Below are 22,002 nucleotides of genomic sequence, written 5' to 3'. Positions count from 1 at the left end.
GAAAGTCCAGAGAAGGGCAACTAAACTGATTAGGGGGTTGGAGGACCTTACCTATGAAGAGCGGCTGCAATCGCTCGATTTATTTTCCCTGGAGAAAAGACGTCTGAGAGGGGACATGATAGCAATTTATAAATATCTTAATGGGGATCTCAGCTTAGAAGAAAAGCTGTTCATTCGAAGGAATTGCATGAGGACTCGAGGACATACAATGCGATTAGAGGAGAAGCGTTTTAACCTCAGGCAACGTGGGGGGTTCTTTACTGTTAGGGCTACAAGATTGTGGAATTGTCTACCACAAGAGGTGGTTTCTGCGGGTAGTATGGTGACTTTCAAAAGACTCTTAGACTTACATCTCAAGGATCAGGAGATTGAGGGCTATGTTAGATGATTACAGTCACACACACCTACACAGGTTGAACTGGATGGACTATTGTCTTTATTCAACCTCACCTACTATGTAACTATGTAACTATGATATCGGTCTATCACTACTTCACACACTTAGATGCTCTATTGGGAGGAGATGCAAAGTAGCCAGAATTCTTTCCTAATCTATACAGAGCCAAGTGATGTAACTTTTATTAATCATGTATACAAGTCCTCATTGATAACTGTTCATTATTTTATAGCTGCTTTGCAAATATCCGGAGGAGAGACTGGGTATCAGTGAAGACATCAGATCCCACATCTTCATGGAATCCATCGACTGGGAAGAACTAGAGGAAGGGAAAGCATCGCCCCCTTTCCAAGTGGACATGGTAAGTACCCAAACCCTAATGGGAGGATATTACTACGTATCTAAAAGATTGGAGCAATGCTGTGTCCTTACAGATAATGTAGGGAACACAAACATATTCCAGCCTGCAGGAAAACCTCACAGGCTAACCAGTCAATTGTTCCTTTTTCCATGAGAGGAGAAGATAAGAACATAACTTTCTAGGCACCAGACACAATGGTGCACAGTGGAAGTGAGATGGTACAATGGTACATGACACAACCTCTATGGGGTCTATGAGATGTGACATCAGCCATCACCATGTGATGGAAGCGATGGCCATAGACACATTTGTGTCCTATCTGTTCTCCCACTACATGGAAATGAGGAAGAAGAGATCGGATCTAATTTATAGATCCCTGGTAATTAACCCCTTGCCGACTGCCCATGCAGATTTACTGCGACAGGGTCGCTCGGGTGTGCATAATCACAAAGATCTATGTGATTATGTGCACGCTGTATCGACGGCGCTCGGAAGGAGCGGGCTCGATCGCCAACACACTCCCGCGATCTTCGGGGAAACTGACAGGAGAGACGCCTGCCTATGTAAACAAAGCAGGTGGCTCTCCTGTCAGACAGGCACAGTGAGATCGTGTGTTTCAGCTAAGTTGAAGCACCGATCTCTGTGTGCCTTTCACAGAGCCCCCCCCACAGTTAGCGTGCCTTTTACAGAGCCCCCCCCCACAGTTAGCAAGCACATTTAGGCTTACATTTAACCCCTTGATCACCCCCAGTATGAACCCCTTACCTGCCAGTGTAATTTATACAGTAACAGTGCATATTATTTAGCACTGATTACTGTATTAATCTCACTGGTCCCCAAAAAGTGTCAGAAATGTCAGTTAGGGGCCTGATCTGTCTGTCGTAGTCCGTTAAAGTCACGCAGTGCCGAATCGCAAAATAGGCCCTGGTCAGGAAGGGGGTAAAATCCTCCGGGGCTTAAGTGGTTAAGGGGGTAAAACCTTCCAGAACTGAAGTGGTTAATAAACAATAAGACCCGAGATCTATAAACATTGAAAATGACGCATGTGTTTTCTCTTTACAGCCCATGGACGTGGAAATGGACAGCCAACTTTCTCCATCGGATATAATGCCAAAACCATCAAAGAATCCAGGAGTGGAGATGGACTTACCCATGTTCACATACATCAACAGAATGTGGGCACCCCATGCAAGTCTGCATTAGACAATGATATCGTCCTGCGAAGATTCAGGAAAAAATGATTTTATGGATATTTGACAATTTGTTAACATCACAGAAATTTTACCACCATGGTTTATACCACAGATGGTTGATCCAGGGAGTAATCCGATCGCCTTCGGGGGTCAGGAAGGAATTTTTTTCCCTGTTGGAGCGAATTATACAATGCTTCACAAGGGTTTTTTTGCCTTCCTCTGGATCAACAGGTGAGTTCCATACTGTACCATCACCTGTGAAGGCTGTACATACAGAAGATTGTACATCTTCAGCTGTACTTACCTCCCAGGTAGCTGAACTGTCAGTGCCCATGGAGCCTGTGTAGTGGTCCGGGGATTTGAAATTCTTGCTCTTCTCTGTCTTCTATATTCAGGGCTCAATGTTCTGTGTCAGAATATCACAGATCTGTCCTGCAAGTGCCCTAGAGAGTAGAAGAGTGGGGATTTCAAAGCTACTACACAGGCCACATGCCCACTGACAGCTCACCACAGATGGTTGATCCGGGAAATAATCTGATCGCCTTCGGGGGTCAGGAAGGCCTTCCTCTGGATCCTCCTTCGGGGGTCAGGAAGGCATTCCTCTGGATCAACTGGGAGTTATGGAATTCACCTGTTAAACATACCATCATCAATTCCTATACATACAGAAGAAACCGCCAAGAACTTGTGTCCTGCACCTACAGCGTTTCCCTTTGGATAGAAACCGTCAAGCTTTGTACCCTGTGTCAAAAGACACAGTGAAACCGCCAAGAATTTCTTCCCTGTAGGTGCAGTGATTTTATACTGAAACTACTAAAGCTATGCATTGTATATATAGGAAGCAAAACCAAAAAAAAAAACTGGCCAGGGAGGGATTACTTTGACGCAGTTGGCCAGCTTAAACATGTATTGCGATACATGTGGACCAAAAATCCCTCTTTTTATGCAAAGTTCCTTAGAAATGGAAAGGGTGTATAGTAATGTCCACAGCAGAGTTGTATAAAGTACTCGAAACCCATACTTGAGTAAAAGTACAAGTGCTCGATCAAAAAGTGACTTGAGTAGAAGTGGAAGTGCTCGATCAAAAAGTGACTTGAGTAGAAGTACTAAAGTATTCAACATTTTTTGTACTTAAGTATTGCAAGTAGTTTTTTTTTTTACATTTTGCTACTCAAGTACTGAAAGTACCAGTAGTTTTTTTTTAAAAAAAATTGCTACTCAAGTACTGAAAGTAAAAGTACAAGTACTGTGTTATGTAGTTATTAAAGAAAGAAGTCAAAAGTTTGAACATCATATTGTTTTTTTATTATTTCAAATGATTAACCTAAAGGACAATCACAATTTGTTTGTTTCATATTTTCTTTTTAGTGGAAAGATTTGGTATAGCAGCTTTTATTTATACATACAGTAGCATTTATGTTCGTATGCGCTGATTTACACATGACATTATACACATTTGTTTGAGCTTCATGAAACCTGCCATCTACTGTTCTGGCAGTGGTAATTTTTATAATTGTAACGAGTAACTATGCAGCACAAAAAAAAAATATCAGAGTAGAAGTATTGAAATCATTGAAAAAATGTAGTGAAGTAGGAGAAAAAAATTCTACTCTAGGAAAGTACAGATACCACCTTTCAGTACTTAAGTACAGTAGTGAAGTAGTTCTACTTAGTTACTATACATCTCTGGTCCACAGTATTGATTTATAGATTATTTTCTCCCAACACAGAGCACGGCAACGCAAAGTCACTTGTTGTGGTGTACTGTACATTCTACTGTGCATATTTGGGGAAAATTCTGGAACAAGATGGATCAAGCTTGTGTCAGAAGAGGGGGCGAAGGTGATCTTTATTGATATTGGCCACATTGTTTGCTAGGAACAATGCCATTTTATTCAGATTTAATGTGAGTCTATAAATAAAGATATATCCTTTAGTACAGTTTCAAACAATTGAAAAAAAAAAATTAGGAGGGTCCCCTCAAAGGGCTTGAGAAGAAAAATGAGGTGTGTGAAGCGTGCTGCCAAGAATGCATAGGGGTACATCATTGGTGTCAGTGAGAAGAAAATAAATCCCATCATTTGTGTTAGTGGGATAAAATAAGTCCTAACATAGGTGTCAGCAGTGCTGTATCCTGGCCTAGGCCAACAAGGCCCAGGCCTAGGGCGGCACTTTGCAGGGGGGCAGCAGAAAAAATATTTCATTATTTGTATAATGACTATGGACTTCCTATTTATTATACAAATAAGTGAAATAATCCTATAATTACAATCATATCAGTGGGATAAAGTACACTCCATCATTGATGTCAGTGGGATAAAGTACACGCCATCATTGATGTCAGTGGGATAAAGTACACGCCATCATTGATGTCAGTGGGATAAAGTACACTCCATCATTGATATCAGTGGGATAAAGTACACTCCATCATTGATGTCAATGGGATAAAGTACACTCCATCATTGATGTCAGTGGGATAAAGTACACGCCATCATTGAGGTCAATGGGATAAAGTACACGCCATCATTGAGGTCAATGGGATAAAGTACACTCCATCATTGATGTCAATGGGATAAAGTACACTCCATCATTGATGTCAATGGGATAAAGTACACGCCATCATTAATATCAATGGGATAAAGTACACTCCATCATTGATGTCAATGGGATAAAGTACACTCCATCATTGATGTCAATGGGATAAAGTACACTCCATCATTGATGTCAATGGGATAAAGTACACTCCATCATTGATGTCAGTGGGATAAAGTACACGCCATCATTGATGTCAATGGGATAAAGTCCACTCCATCATTGATATCAGTGGGATAAAGTACACTCCATCATTGATGTCAATGAGATAAAGTACACTCCATCATTGATGTCAATGAGATAAAGTACACTCCATCATTGATGTCAGTGGGATAAAGTACACTCCATCATTGATGTCAATGAGATAAAGTACACTCCATCATTGATGTCAATGGGATAAAGTACACGCCATCATTGATGTCAATGGGATAAAGTACACGCCATCATTAATATCAATGGGATAAAGTACACTCCATCATTGATGTCAATGGGATAAAGTACACTCCATCATTGATGTCAATGGGATAAAGTACACTCCATCATTGATGTCAGTGGGATAAAGTACACGCCATCATTGATGTCAATGGGATAAAGTCCACTCCATCATTGATATCAGTGGGATAAAGTACACTCCATCATTGATGTCAGTGGGATAAAGTACACACCATCATTGATGTCAATGGGATAAAGTACACACCATCATTGATATCAATGGGATAAAGTACACTCCATCATTGATATCAGTGGGATAAAGTACACTCCATCATTGATGTCAATGGGATAAAGTACACGCCATCATTGATGTCAGTGGGATAAAGTACACGCCATCATTGATGTCAGTGGGATAAAGTACACGCCATCATTGATGTCAGTGGGATAAAGTACACGCCATCATTGATGTCAGTGGGATAAAGTACACGCCATCATTGATGTCAGTGGGATAAAGTACACTCCATCATTGATGTCAACAGGATAAAGTACACGCCATCATTGATGTCAGTGGGATAAAGTACACTCCATCATTGATGTCAACAGGATAAAGTACACGCCATCATTGATGTCAACAGGATAAAGTACACGCCATCATTGATGTCAACAGGATAAAGTACACGCCATCATTGATGTCAGTGGGATAAAGTACACGCCATCATTGATGTCAATGGGATAAAGTCCACTCCATCATTGATGTCAACGGGATAAAGTACACTCCATCATTGATGTCAATGGGATAAAGTACACTCCATCATTGATGTCAATGGGATAAAGTACACTCCATCATTGACATCAAAGGCAATATAGTAAATCCCACCATTAGTGTCAGTTGAAATGAAATGAGTCCCCTCATTGGTGTCAGCGGGATAAGTCCCATTGTTGTGTTACAGGGAATAAAACAAGTCCCATCATTGGAGAGAGAGCAGAGGGGGGAAGAAGAGTAATAAACAGAGAGGGGAGAGAACTGAAGAGATCGGGGGGGAGGCCCCCAGAAGACAACAAGCTATAATTGGGGTAGGAATGTAAAGATCAGCCCACACATACCCTCTAATGCCATGACTTCTGGGATGGGGACCGTTGATCCAACTGTTCAAATGCAAAAAGCACCGCGTGCTAGTCACAGACGCATTGTTTTGCCGGTGTCAGGCTCACCTCCTCCTGCATGATATGGAGCGGCGGCAGGCAACTGGGTCCCTTGGCTCTTCCCCTTAATCCAACGTGACAGTTCGGGAAGAGGGGGCGTTTCCAGGGCAACTTGCAGCATGTTATTGGCTGAGGAAGGAGGTGGAGCAGATGCAGTAGCTCCTCCTCTGTGCTTGAACCCAGGAATGTATTGGTGTTTGGAAACCCAGGCAGATACCCGATGGATGGGGGTGCCTAAAGACATTTTGAAGGTGATATAGAACCCCCCTCATCCTGGTGCCTCCACTGAATAGAACACAAGTGTGGGACGTCACCACACCCATAGTCCATTGATCACTTTCTCCAGCCCTGTGACTGAATGGCTGTATAGTCCTGCAGCTGGAAGAATAGTCTGCAGGAGCCTGAGCATTGCAGGCTCCATTCACTGATCGTGCCTGCAATGCTTTTCAGGCTCAAATGCAAAAAAATAAATAAATGCACTTTTTTTTATCTGTGTGGGTGTGTTTAATCATTTTTTCAAAAGGTAGAATTAATAAACGGTTGTGTAAGAGATATGAACAAATACTTTGTTTGGGGGGGTACAACAATATAGTATAATCAGAGTATATGTAGATTCTCTTAAAGTGACCCTGTCACCATTACAATGGCACAGCTGATAGGATCGTATTGTAGATAATCATAACAGTCATTGCCTTATGTACTTCCACATCCACTACCACCATTTGTACAGATTCTCTGTGTTTTTGTCAGAACAGGCCTTCAACAACTTGCCGACCACCCGCCGTAATATTACTGCAGCAGGGTGGCTCGGCTGCTCTCAGTCACTCAGTTTAGACACAGCGGGAGGCGGACCGGAGGAGGAGCAGCGGTGATTGCTGCTGCCCTCCCGCGATCATGGGAGAAACCAAGGGAAGACCCGCCTGCTTATGTAAACAAACAGGCAGTTCTGTCAGACAGGCAGGGAGAGAAGCAGTTTCAGCTAGGCTACAACACCGATCTCTCTGTGCCTGTCACAGAACCATCCCCCCACACAGTGAGTAAGCACTTTAGGCATACATTTAACCCCTTTGATCACCCCCAGTATTAACCCCATCTTTGCCAGTGTCATTTATATCATAACAGTGAATATTATTTAACACTGATTACCAGAGGTGGGCGACTTGAGTCACATGACTTGACTTAAGTTAGACTTAAGTCACCAGTTTGAGGACTTGAGACTTGCTTGACTAAAATTAATAAAGACTCAACTTGACTTTGACTTGGTATTCATGACTTGACTGACTTGAGACATATGACTCAAAATGACTATTTTTTAAGTTAATATTTGCATTTTCTCAAGATGTGTTAAAGCAAAATGAATGTGCCTGCTATGTTTGACACCACAGTCACTTAACACCTCGGTGTGTTCTGATTTTTAGGACACTGACTGTTAACAATGGAAATAATTAACATGTTTTTAGTGACTGTGGTGTTGAAACATGACCGGACAAAGGATTTTGAGCTGTTTGGGCAAAGTGTTTTTTTTTTAATATGCCAAGAAAAAAAGCACTAAGCAGTTTTTTTAATGTTGAAAATATAACCTTTCCTGACCACTGACTTAAAGGTGAAAATTGGGGTAGATCAGTATTTTGACTTGATTTGTGACTTGAATAAAATGACTTGCTTGACTTCTAGCAGGGACTCGACTTGCTTGCTTTTTGCCACAGTAACTTGCTAGAGACTTGAAGGTTAAGACTTGCTTGTGACTTGCTTCCATGTCTGAGATAGATAGGATATATATATATATATATATATATATATATATATATATATATATATATATATATATATATATATATATATACATACATATACATATACATATACACACACACACACACATACATATATATATATATATATACATACATACACACACAGGTCCCTCAATAAATTAGCATATTGTGATAAAGTTCATTATTTTCTGTAATGTACTGATAAACATTAGACTTTCATATATTTTAGATTCATTACACACAACTGAAGTAGTGCAAGCCTTTTATTGTTTTAATATTAATGATTTTGGCATACATTCCTATCTCAAAAAATTAGCATATCATGAAAAGGTTCTCTAAACGAGCTATTAACCTAATCATCTGAATCAACTAATTAACTCTAAACACCTGCAAAAGATTCCTGAGGCTTTTAAAAACTCCCAGCCTGGTTCATTACTGAAAACCGCAATCATGGGTAAGACTGCCGACCTGACTGCTGTCCAGAAGGCCATCATTGACACCCTTCAAGCAAGAGGGTAAGATAGAAATTTCTGAATAGGCTGTTCCCAGAGAGCTGTATCAAGGCACCTCAGTGGGAAGTCTGTGGGAAGGAGAAAGTGTGGCAGAAAACGCTGCACAACGAGAAGAGGTGACCGGACCCCGAGGAAGACTGGGGAGAAGGACCGATTCCAGACCTTGGGGGACTGAGTCTGGAGTAGAAACATGTAGAGCCACCGTGTACAGGCGTGTGCAGGAAATGGGCTACAGGTGCCGCATTCTCCAGGTCAAGCCACTTTTGAACCAGAAACAGCGGCAGAAGCGCCTGACCTGGTCTACAGAGAAGCAGCACTGGACTGTTGCTCAGTGGTCCAAAGTACTTTTTTCGGATGAAAGCAAATTTTGCATGTCATTCGGAAATCAAGGTGCCAGAGGCTGGAGGAAGACTGGGGAGAGGGAAATGCCAAAACGCCTGAAGTCCAGTGTCAAGTACCCACAGTCAGTGATGGTCTGGGGTGCCATGTCAGCTGCTGGTGTTGGTCCACTGTGTTTTATCAAGGGCAGGGTCAATGCAGCTAGCTATCAGGAGATTTTGGAGCACTTCATGCTTCCATCTGCTGAAAAGCTTTATGGAGATGAAGATTTCATTTTTCAGCACGACCTGGCACCTGCTCACAGTGCCAAAACCACTGGTAAATGGTTTACTGACCATAGTATTACTGTGCTCAATTGGCCTGCCAACTCTCCTGACCTGAACCCCATAGAGAATCTGCGGGATGTTGTGAAGAGAAAGTTGAGAGACGCAAGACCCAACACTCTGGATGAGCTCAAGGCCGCTATCGAAGCATCCTGGGCCTCCATAACACCTCAGCAGTGCCACAGGCTGATTGCCTCCATGCCACGCCGCATTGAAGCAGTCATTTCTGCAAAAGGATTCCCGACCAAGTATTGAGTGCATAACTGAACATAATTTGAAGGTTGACTTTTTTTTGTATTAAAAACACTTTTCTTTTATTGGTCGGATGAAAAATGCTAATTTTTTGAGATAGGAATTTTGGGTTTTCATGAGCTGTATGCCAAAATCATCAATATTAAAACAATAAAAGGCTTGCACTACTTCAGTTGTGTGTAATGAATCTAAAATATATGAAAGTCTAATGTTTATCAGTACATTACAGAAAATGATGAACTTTATCACAATATGCTAATTTTTTGAGAAGGACCTGTACAGGGTTCTACACAGTAGCGGTGGGGGAATCACATGTAATTCAAACAGGAATTGCATCGCATTCCTGATCAAAGTGCATGCATTTCTTTGAGCCCATTCATTTTGTATAGGCTCAAATTGCACCGCAAACGTTATCGGCTTTGGTTTTAGAGAGCATTTGCAAGATTACGCGTGCAAATACTCGGTACCGATACAGCTGCAACCCTAGTTGTGCATTCATGTCACAACTGAGCCATTGCTTTTTTTTTACATCACAGATTACCTTTAATAAATCAAAAATTACATTTCAGTGTAAAATGACCTTCAGGAGGGAAAAAAAAAAAAACCCACACAATTTGTTAAATGGTCGTCTTTTTATTTGTAGATTACAATTGAGATCAAATCCTCATGGGCTACTGGTTCTCAGCACCAGGATTCTACAAAAATAAAGACACTTTTTAACTTAAACTTTTTTCATAAACTTATAACTTAAAAATTGTCATTTACGGAGAAACTTGACAATACTAGGTAATGCTTAATGCAAAAAACAAAAAAAACACAAAGAAAATAAGCAGACCCACCTCATGCAATTAATGTTGTGGCATTTGGTTCTAGAGAATTGCTTAATAGGCATGCTCTAGCTGGGAAAGCCACACTTTGGGTTCATATGATAAAGTCACACACATACAGCTTGGCAGCTGTATTGGCCAGTTTTGTAAGTCATGATCTCCCAATTAGATTTAAGTACTAGCAATACACTTGCCTGCACTGTGTATGTGACTGTTCCACAATTTATGGCAGTTAATAAGGAACCTATGTGACTGTTCCACAATTTATGGCAGTTAATAAGGAACCATTCTGGGTGAGGCTCCGTTCACATGTCAGCGTATGGATCGCGGGCAGAACCGCTGCGGTTCCACCTGCGATCCGGAGATTATTGCAAATCGCGGGACGCCTGTGCGTTGCCCGTTGATTTGCAAAAGCCCCCCAAACGCTGAGCTATGTTGCCACGATTTCCGCCTGCCGAATCGCGGTAACATCGCGCAAAAAAAAAAATTGCGGGACCCATTACGCCCAAAAAAGTACAAGAGCTTCTTTGGAGCGTATGGTGTCCCGCGATTTTTTTTGCGCGATGTTACAGCGATTCGGCAGGAGGAAATCGCGGCATCGCTCAGCGTTTGGGGGGCTATTGCAAATCAACGGGCAACGCACAGGCGTCCCGCGATTTGCAATAATCTCCGGATCGCGGGTGGAACCGCGGCGGTTCTGCCCGCGATCCATACGCTGACATGTGAACGGAGCCTAAAATATGAGAGCTTCCATTGCCAACTTGTTTTTGAAGGTGCCGTCATGGGCCTTCCATTGCTTGACTGCACAAGTACACACGTTTGTACAGCCAATATGCAAATGCTTGCCCCGGTTCAGGGACTAGTGTGACGTACTAGGATAAAACTCCTTATGCACCTTTAACAAGTCCACAATGGTAGCCGCCATACTTTTATCTGAGCAATGAGCGATATTACTGCATACAGGACCCCCTTTTACCTGGCTGCACTGTAATCTCAGTACTAAGTGCTTTGAAAATCAAAAAATGGAGGGGTTCAACTAAGTGCCCGCCACCCTTACGCTTTGGTACAACTTAGTTTCCTAATGTAAAAAGCTTGGATGGTACCCCACCTAAAAAAATAAGTGTTTAATGGTGAGCATATCACTCATCTGAGTGCAGACCAAAGGGCATTAAAACTCCCCCTCACTAGGAAGGGGAATGCATCCTTCCAAAAAAAAGTGACTGGTGAAAAGTAATCATAAAGGAGATTCCTTTTTGCTAGGGGCACAAAACATAATTGCTCACCTTAACTAAAGTGCTACATACCATCTCCCCCTCCCCCCCACCCCATAGTCTCAGCATTGATCATTCCGCCTATATGCACAACCTCTTGTGTCATGTCTGCTCTGTGGCTTATACAGTGTTACATGGATGAAAAGCAATGGCAGGATTCAAGCCTGCCTGGCGCAGGGTTACAGGACTGCTACAATGCATCAGGGAAGAAAACGTATGGAAGACAGGTCGGTCTAGGGACATGAGAACCCCCTTTTCTGTCCATTGTGATTGCAGAGGTCTTCACACTCTCCCAGTGCCAGCCCTCTGCGTCGCCTGGGTTCTTCGAGGAACTCCGCCACCCCTACCTCCTCTGAAGCCTCCGCGGTAGCTGCGACCTCGACGGAACCTTCCGGAGACCCCAAATGTTTCCGTGTTCAGCTTTTTCTCCTCTGCCCATGTAGTTCTTCTGGAAAAGATTGAATCACATTACTGGCAAGTGAATCCTTTAAGTTTACCATCTTTAAACACTTAAGCCCCGGAGGATTTTCCTGCTCAAAGACCAGGGCCTATTTTGCGATTCGGCACTGCGTGACTTTAACGGACAATTGCGCGGTCGTGCGACGCTGTACCCAAATGAAATTGACGTTTTCTTCCCCCACAAACAGGGCTTTCTTTTGGTGGCATTTGATCACCTGTGCAATTTTATTTTTTTGCGCTATAAACAAAGAAAGAGCATCAATTTTGAAATTTTTTATATGAAATTCCAAAAAAAAAAAAAAACGAAAAAATCAAAATTTAACATTTTAGGCCAATTTTTCTGCTAAAAAAAAAATAAAAAAATCGCAATAAGCGTATTTTGATTGGTTTGCGCAAAAGTTATTGCGTTTACTAAGGGAAAGATTTTTGTAATTTTTATTGTTTTTTTTTTTAACTAGTAAAGGCGGCGATCTGCGATGTTTTTGCGGGACTGCGATATTGCGGTGGACAGATCGGACCCTTGACTGACATTTGACACTTTTGGGGGTACCAGTGACATTACTACAGTAATTAGTGCAATACATATGCACTGTTACTGTAAAAATGACACTGGCAGGGAAGGGGTTAACTTTATTAGTGATCAAGGTGTCCCTAGGGGCGTGATTCTAACTGTAAAGGGGCGTGGCTTGTGATGTAACCACAGAGACATACGATCCTACATAGCAGGATCGTACAGTGTCTGCAGTTACACCAGGGAGAATGACAGACAGATGTGTTTACATCAGCCGCCTGCCTTTCTCCCTGTGCACCGGGAGATCGCGAGTGACCTGCGGACATCAGAGCCGCCGGCCACTCGCACGGGGATGTCAGGGAAAGAGCGGGAGCACGCCTCCGGTCGCGCACGCTTGTCCCCTGCAGGCTCCTGTGCGAGCGATATAGTACTACGTCGCTTTGCCCAGGAGGGGCTGACTGCCGCAGTAAATATACTGTGGGCGGTCGGCAAGTGGTTAACCACTTACCAACCACCCTGGTATTTTTTTTTTAAATGGCAGGCAGTCGGCTTTCAGGTAAGGGTGGTCCCAGCGGTGGATTCGCCGCTGGATCACCCCTTACAGTGCGGAGGAAGAGGTGCCCCCTCCCGCTGTGTCCCGGCCGTTTTCCTCTTACCAGACCCACCGTCAGCGGGGAAAACTATCCGGTCCCGGATCCTCTTAGACAGGAAGTCGAGTGAGGGCAAGATGGCCGTTTTTTTTTTTTTAAACCATTTTTTTCCTTTTTTAGTGTACTTGAGATCTGAGGACTTATTGACCCTAGATCTCACAATAAAGAGGACCTGTCATGGCTATTTCTATTACAAGGAATGTTTACATTCCGTGTAATAGGAATAAAAATGATCAATTAAAAAAAAAAAATAAAAAAATAAAAATCAAAAATTAAATAGGGGAAAAACAAAAATTAAAGCGCCCTGTCCCCATTAGCTCGCATGCAGAAGCTAACGCATACACAAGTCCCGCCCACATATGTAAATGGTGTTCAAACCACACATGTGAGGTATCGCTGCGATCATTGGAGCGAGAGCAATAATTTGAGCCCCAGACCTCTAACTCTAAGCTGGTAACCTATAGAAATTTTTAAAGTGTCGCCTATGGGGATTTTTAAGTACCAAAGTTTGTCGCCATTCCGTGAGCATGCGCAATTTTGAAGTATGACATGTTGGGTATCTCTTTACTCAGCATGACATTATCTTTCACATAATGGAAAAAAATTGGGCTAATTTTACGGTTTTCTTTTTTATTTAAAAAAAGTGAATTTTCAAAAAAAAAATGCGTTTGGAAGACCGCTGCGCAAATACAGTGAAAATTTTGCAACGATCTCCATTTTATTGTATAGGGTCTCTGCTAAAAAAAAAATTATATAAATTATTATATATAAATTATTATATATAAATTATTATATATAAATTATTATATATAAATTATTATATATAAATTATTATATATAAATTATTATATATAAATTATTATAGATTATATATATATATATATATATATATAATGTTTGGGGGCTCCAAGTAGTTTTCTAGCAAAAAAACTGATTTTAGCTTGTAAAAGCCAAATAGACCTGGTCTTAAATGGGGATGATCGAACGGTTCGGGTAGACCATCGCTTCGACCCGAACATTGACTGTTCCAAATTCCGCCGAATTTCGAACTTTTTGCTGAAAACGTTCGGAATTCGGCAACCAGAACCGACCAAAATGCAATGGGACAGGAACTGGGCTTTAAAAGCCCGTGATTGACCAGAGCCATCAGTAAAAGCCAATTGAGGGGGCAGGAGGATGCTAGGAATGTGATTGGAGTGACTAGGGGGTACAGAGGCCAATCAGTGAATACGCCCCCCAGTATATAAGATAGCCCCGCCAAATCTCTAGCATGATAATACAGGGGCTGTGGAAGAGAGTGGAAGCAGTTCTGTTACTCCTGCTTCAAAAGTGTCATTTAGCAATTAGTGTGAGGAAAGGGATATCTAGTGTAGTTAGGGTACTATTTTCCACTATAGTTAGATTTAATAATCTAGTTTCTGTAGGGAAAGTGTTAAGTGTCAGGGTGACTGTAGTGTAGGGTTAACTGACTGACTGCTATGGCAGGGTGACCAAACCCTTCCATTTCAGGGTGACCGCCATAGGAAAAAGATTGTTTCTATTAGAATTGCAGTAGAGCAGGATAGTGGCTTCGCTACTTTCACACCCGGCCGTTTTTGTTGCAGGCGTTTTATTGGGCTTTTTTGTGGACGTCTTTGGAGGCAGGCGTGACATCTGAACTTCTGTGTAGGGGTATATATACACACACACGTATGTATATATACACATATATAGGTGTGAAAGTAGCAGAACCCTATGCCTGCGCTAATGAAATTTGCAGGCATAGGACTTCGCTCCCATCACACCTATATGTGTGCATGTGTATAAATACATATGTGTGTGTATATATACCCCTATACAGGAGTTCAAATGTTATGCCTGCCTCCAAAGACGCCCAAAAAATGCCCAAAAAAAACGCATTCAACAAAAACGCCCAGGTGTGTTGCAAGCGTTTTTTTGGGCATTTTTTGGGCATCTTTGGAGGCAGGCATAACATCTGAACTTCTGTATAGGGGTATATCTACACACACTTGTATGTATTTATACACATACACACATAGGTGCGATCGGAGCGTAGCCCTATGCCTGCAAATGATTTCATTAGTGCAGGCATAGGGTTCTGCTACTTTCACACCTATATATGTGTATGTGTATATATACCCCTACACAGAAGTTCAGATGTCATGCCTGCCTCCAAAGACATCCACAAAAAAAGCCCAACGCCTGCAACAAAAACGTCCGGGTGCGAAAATAGCGGAGCCATATCCCTGCGCTACTGCAATTCTGATACAAACGATTTTTATTTTCTGGTTCTGGACATGCTACAGAGCTAAAACTTCACAGGTACACTTTTTAGACCCCCCAGACACTAAATCCAAAGAAATCTTTTTTTAATTGGCTCTCTATCAAAAATGACAATTTTTAAGAACTTTTTTTTGTGTGATTAATAGTCCCTGGGGCATGACCCAGAACCCTAGGCACTTTTTAGGGGCATTTATTGGGTTTTAGGGCTTCAAAATGGTGTTTTGTGATTACCGAAGTTCGGGTCCCATTGATTTCAATGGGGTTCTGAAATCGAACAGTTTTGTTTGTCGAACCGAACTTTTCAAAAGTTCGATCATCCCTAGTCTTAAAGTGGTTAAAACCGCTTTAACACTGCACCAAATGCCTGACAATTGTCTATGTGCTATTGACCACTTTCCATCCGCCTATAGACAAATGGGAAGCAGTGCTGATGTGAAGCAGCTCACCCCTCTGATCACATGGTGTTTTACCACACAATTGCTGTGTCCAATCACAGCAATCACCTAATGCAAACTTAAAGTATCATTCCAACGCTGTAGCCCGTAAGTGTACAGTAACCTGGCAGGCTGCATGTACACTCAGACTGCAGTTCGTCTGCCCCAGTATCCCTGATTACTGCCGCAGCATAGTCATACCGCCAAACCAGCTTTCGATCACCGCCGTAAGTCCCATACCAGGGCCTGGCATTTTGGATCTCAACTAATTTCCAAATATATATCCCATGGTTTGTAGACCGACCCCCTTTTGCAGGCAAACTGTTTTAGGTTATTTTTACCCCAAAAATGTAGCAAATAAGTTTTGGTCTAAATTTAGGAATAAAATACTAGTGGTGATTAAACACCACCAAAAAATAAGATTCATATGGGTACAGTGTTGCATGACTAATTGTCATTCAGTGTGACGCTGAAAGATGAATATTGGCCCAGAAGGACCAAAATCTTGGTGATCTCATGGAATTAGGGTGCTCCGAAACATTTTTGTTGCACTAGAATAGACAAGAACCTAAAAAGGTAGCCATGGGCAACTTTGTTTTCCAGGATAAAAGACAACACTTACCTGGATTTCATCTCCGAAGAGATGTTATCGAAAAACGACTTTGACCGGTCATAGTAAATATTCGGCCCCAAAGGGTCCTCCTCAGGGTTCCCATCACTATTTTGGGTCTCTACACCAGAATCTCCCTTCTCATCCCCCTCCTTTTCCGGCTTGTCATCTGTAAATATTGGTATTTAAGTATGGACTCCAATCTGGAAAGAGGGAGCTCAAAAGAACAGAATTACCTCTAAAGTTGAGCTTATCTTTGAATTCTTTGTCCAGTTCCTCACGATTAAATTGAGCATTCGCGCTCTCAAAATCAAAGTCTCCATCAAATTTGATGGTGTTCTCCTTGACAGTCGTTGGACGGTTCTGACCCCGAGAACGGTTCCTTGTCCGTCTGTTACCTATGTGAAGGCATTGCAAAACAGGAATAAGCCTTGAGTACAGCTTCATATCTGTCCATATTAAAAGCAGCCAACTTCTCAGGCTAAGACAAGTTTCTGGGCTGAACTCCAAGTTGTTTTAGAACTCAAGGTGTAGGTCTGCATTAATTGCAATGATTGAGGGTGTGTAGGGTGTTTGAATAAATTATTTACCTCTGCAATAGGTATGGTGCTGCTCCACTTCCAAATTAGGTGACCAAAGACCAGCATTAGAGCTCATGGCCTGCAGCAATTCTGCACTGGCACAGAAGCCAGTCTAAATACACTTAAATTCTGCTGACCTTGACACCTAAGCCCACAAATTTAGGCCCCACCCCAAAACTGCAGAATTACTTTACAGTACACATGTACAGTACCTGGCAAAAGTATTCACCCCCTTGACTTTTTACCTATTTGGTACATTACAGCCTTAAAGTGGAGTTCCACCCTATTTTTATACTTACCTCCATCTTCTCGCTCCGGGTCACCTGAAAAAGAAATGGATAATCGCATATTTTTTTTTTTTTTTACTTACCTCGTAGCGAAGAAAAAATATACTTACCTTACTTCCTTCTTCCTCGGCCGCGGCCCGTCGTCACTTCCTGGCTCTGCAATGATTCCTGGGAGCTGGACGTCATAGCTCCCAGGAATCATTGCGCCTGCACCGGCCCCGACGTCAGTTCCGGGTCGCGCGCGTCATCCCCTTCTAAACAGCTTCTGGGCATGCCCAGAAGCTGTAGAGGGATGACGCGCGCGACCCGGAAGTGACGTCGGGGCCGGCGCAGAGCATCGTGGGACCAAAGAAGGCGGAAGAAGACGCCGAAGAGGACGTGCTGGCTTCAAGCTGCCCACATCTGAGATGGCAGCGCTGGACAAGACGTTTGCAAGGTAAGTATTTGTCCTAACAGGTAAGTGCAACCCGGGACAGATCAGAGGCTAGCCATTGTGGAATGCACTAGCCCTGACTGTCCCGGGGGTATTAAAAAAAAATAAAAAATCCAGGGTGGAACTCCGCTTTAAGTTCAATGTTTTGTTAATCTGAATTTCATGTCATGGATCAGAATACTCCAAGTTGGTGAAGTGAAATGAGAAAAATATATACATAAAACTATTTTTTAGAAATAGAAAACAGAAAATTGGCACGTGCTTATGTATTCACCCCCTTTGTTATGAAGCCCATAAAAAGCTCTCGTGCAACCAATTACCTTCAGAAGTCCCATAATTAGTGAAATGATTTCCACCTGTGTGCAATCTCAGTGTCACATGATCTATAATTACATATACACACCTTTTTTGAAAGGCCCCAGAGGCTGCAACACCCAAGCAAGAGGCACCACTAGCCAAACACTGCTATAAAGACCAAGGGACATCATGAAACAAGGGACAATGTTGTTGAGAAGTGCAAGTCAGGGTTAGGCTATAAAAAAAATATCCAAATATTTGATGATCCCCAGGAGCACCATCAAATCTATCATAACCAAATGGAAAGAACATGGCACCACAGCAAACCTGCCAAGAGACGGCCGCCCACCAAAACTCACGGACCGGGCAAGGAGGGCATCAGAGAGGCAGCACAGAGACCCAAGGTAACCCTGGAGGAGCTGCAGAGTTCCACAGCAGAGACTGGAGTATCTGTACATAGGACAATAAGCCGTACACTCTAGAGTTGGGCTTTATGGCAGAGTGGCCAGAAGAAAGCCATTACTTTCAGCAAAAAACAAAGTGGCACGTTTTGAGTTTGCGAAAAGGGATGTGGGAGACTCCCAAAATGTATGGAGGAAGTTGCTCTGGTCTGATTAGAATAAAATTTAACTTTGACCATCAAATAAAAAGTGGCAAAAACCCAACAGATCACCCAAAGAACACCATCCCCACAGTGAAACATGGTGGTGGCAGCATCATGCTGTGGGATGCTTTTTTAGCAGCCGGACTGGGAAACTGGTCAGAGTTGAGGGAAAGATGGATGGTGCTAAATACAGGGATATTCTTGATCAAAACATGTACCACTCTGTGCGTGATTTGAGGCTAGGATGGAGGTTCACCTTCCAGCAGGACAATGACCCCAAACACACTGCTAAAGCAACACTTGAGTGGTTTAAGGGGAAACATGTAAATGTGTTGGAATGGCCTAGTCAAAGCCCAAATCTCAATCCAATAGAAAATCTGTGGTCAGATTGCTGTTCACAAGCTCAAACCATCCAACTTGAGGGAGCTGGAACAGTTTTGCAAGGAAGAATGGGCAAAAGTCAGTGGTAAGATGTGGCAAGCTCATAGAGACTTATCCAAAGCGACTTGGAGCTGTGATTCCCGCAAAAGGTGGCTCTACAAAGTATTGACTTTAGGGGGCTGAATAGTTATGCACATTGACTTATTTTGTCCTATTTGTTGTGTGTTTATTTATTGTGAAGAAAACCTCTTCAAAGTTGTGGGCATGTTCTGTAAATTGATGCAAAACCTCAAACAATTCATGTTCATTCCAGGTTGTGAAGCAACACGAAAAATGCCAAGGGGGTGAATACTTTTGCAAGGCACTGTATAATTGACACTCTTAACCATCCTTCCATAATGCATATACCCAACTCCATAAAGACCTCAGTTGAAGTATGCTTTACAGTACAGTGTACATCTAGACATTCTGGATAGCATAGGGAATGGATAAAAGCCCTGCCATATCAGATTGGGGAGTCTTCCCTACACTTACCAATCCAGAGACTACAAAAAGGGATATGAGATATGAATAATTTCCTAAGTTGATGGGGGATGCCTCCCACTAATGAGCAACTCAAAAGTTTGCTTTAGGGAGCTCAAGCCATAAAAGCTCAGTTTATATTAAATGAGGGCAGTGCTACATAAATACTTGTTCATTATGAATGACTAGCCAAGTCTTGAAAATTTTTAACGGTTCTTCACCCTGTTTAAAAAAAAAAAAAATTAAGTCAGCAGCTACACTGGGGATCTTCTGGTGGTATTGCCTGAGTGACCTAACCAAGAGGGAGCGGGTACCCGCTACCCACAAGTGTCAAAAGTAAAGCAGCCATAAACCAGAACTTCACCTTTAGTGTGAAGTTCTGCTTTAAGAACAATGTACGAAATCGCTTAGCTAAAGCCTAACCAGATTTCACACAATTGGCACAGGGATGGGTCAAGAATGGCAACAGTTGCCAGTGTTCAAAAAAACACAACTTTACAAATGTAACCTAAAGATCAAATGTTTATTAAAGTATATCACTTCTAGATGGCCATTTTCTATCTGACCCCACCAGTACATGGCCCTTGGTGACCCCACCAGTGTCACATAACCTCACTGCCTTTAAAAATTACCTGATCTCCGTCTGGGGGGTCGTCTGTTCTCGTCATTCACTGTATTCTGTACCTGTGTAGCAGGAGCTGGTACTGAAAGAGGTAGAAGGAACTTAAATATAGCTGAGAGCTGCACATAACTAACATTCGTTTCAAGTGTTAGTGCCAGTATATTCAACGAAGAAAACTCAGATAAGAAACTGGGCCATTGACTGCAGATAGTCATGTGCACTTTGCAGTTTATCAAATAAGGACATGAACAGGGACCTAAGACTAAGCTAGAATATGGTTATTTGGGACCCTTTCCAGTGGGCCTAACTCAAGCTTATGTTGGCTTCAGAAAATGGGTTCAAGGTTGGCAAGCAAAAGGCACCATGGTGCTCAGGTCACTCAATGAAAAGTCTGCTGTCACTGTGACCCAAGACGGGCTCAACCACAACCTGCCATTTTTTAACAGGTACATTTTTACACTATAGGACAACCATGACCATGCCGCCAGGATAGGTAGCTTTTTCTGAAGCATACCCAAGCTTTGAGTTTAGATCCACTCTAAATCTGGAAAGGACAAATTGACATCATAGAACAAGTAGTGTCAACGTTCTCTCGCTAGTTAGAAGACCTCAATATATGGTGAAGCATTTCAGTGGGAATATATCTTTGCACCATCCTCCTACAGTGGCAAAGCCGTCTCTATTACCATTAATCTGTGCAGGCGGTGCTGGTGCCTGGCCCGGTCTGTTCCCACGCTGGCTTACAGGGGGTCCTTTGGGCAGTTGCACCTTCTTCTGTGCCATGTTCTGTGCCATATTCTCTACCGGACCAGTCTGAACCGCTTGTTCCACCATTGGACTCTTCCGTACTGGAACAGATGGGAAGCCACCTCCTAACAAGAAAGATAGTTCTTTAGGATGCTGAAATGGAAGCACCAAGTACACTTAAAGGCAACAAATTTCTTAACAGACCCAAGCGGCACAGAAACACAGCCATTAAAGAAAAAGTTCACTACCGATATGGGTAACCGGCTCAGTTTTAAGAAAGCAACCCGTATGGATTTTTAAGGTCTCTAACCGATGCATCTTAATGACTAGCATGGCAACTTAACGCATCAACCAGGAGACATTCTAAATCCTTAAAGGGGAGGGGGGGGGGGGGGGGGGGACGACAACCCTTACAGCTGTCACCACCGAAGGAAATTTTCCCTAACTTGTGCCTATGGCACACGGAGAAATTCCTTAATGGTGAAATAACTAAACCCAAAGTGTTTTGGCTTAAGATGTCCCTTAAAGCCAAATCTAAACCCTAACAAGGTGACACTGGGTTATTATCCGTCTATCACACTGGTCTCCAAACTGCGACCCAGGTGCTGGATTGCTTTCCTTTACCCAGCCCTTGGAACACCATTTTCCCACTTACACGAGACTATTCTGCCAGCTGATGCCAATGGGGCACTAATAATCCCATTGACACCAGCTGTGGGGCTCCAGCGTTTTAATTTAGATGTCAAATTTAGATTGTTTCAGTCAGTCTTGACTAAAATGCCATTTTAGTTTTAGCCCTATTTTAGTCACCTGAATGGTTTGTCGTTTAGTCAACTAAAAACTCCAGTGTCAATTTCAGTGACTAAAATATTTGTTAATGAAATTAACACGATGGGGCACCATTTCTACCAACGACCCCAATGACGGGACATTATTCTTCCACCTTATAACAAATGTGGCCATGTCTACTCCCAATGATGCCAGGACAATTTCCACTCCCATTGGCCAGTCTGGCCCCCCTAAGTCTGAAAGACAATATAGCCCTTAGTCTAGAAAGTTTGGAGAACCCTGGTCTATAAAATGCAATTTCCCTTCAGTGTTGTC

General features: G+C 42.5%; 1 protein-coding gene across 3 annotated transcripts in view; it reads right to left on the bottom strand.

Annotated features, from left to right (window-relative positions):
- Positions 1–11,583: 11,583 nt before the first annotated feature.
- The window catches only part of LSM14B (LSM family member 14B), a 35,428-nt gene continuing 25,009 nt past the window's right edge, over positions 11,584–22,002 (bottom strand). For 2 of the 3 annotated variants that reach the window (XM_082271626.1, XM_082271628.1), the window contains 5 exons: positions 20,838–21,023; positions 20,162–20,233; positions 16,661–16,822; positions 16,437–16,593; positions 11,584–11,925 (listed from right to left, as the gene is read on the bottom strand). In XM_082271626.1, coding sequence (XP_082127752.1) covers positions 11,760–11,925; positions 16,437–16,593; positions 16,661–16,822; positions 20,162–20,233; positions 20,838–21,023 — 743 coding nt within the window. In that variant the 3' untranslated portion in view covers positions 11,584–11,759. The remainder of the gene's footprint in view (positions 11,926–16,436; positions 16,594–16,660; positions 16,823–20,161; positions 20,234–20,837; positions 21,024–22,002) is intronic. The other variant, XM_082271627.1, reaches the window with a different exon arrangement.

This window comes from Pelophylax lessonae (genome assembly GCF_965119305.1).
Source record: "Pelophylax lessonae genome assembly, chromosome: 11".
Classification (NCBI taxonomy): domain Eukaryota; kingdom Metazoa; phylum Chordata; class Amphibia; order Anura; family Ranidae; genus Pelophylax; species Pelophylax lessonae.
Note: the sequence above shows the minus strand (reverse complement) of the source record. Positions and strands in the feature narration are given on the sequence as shown.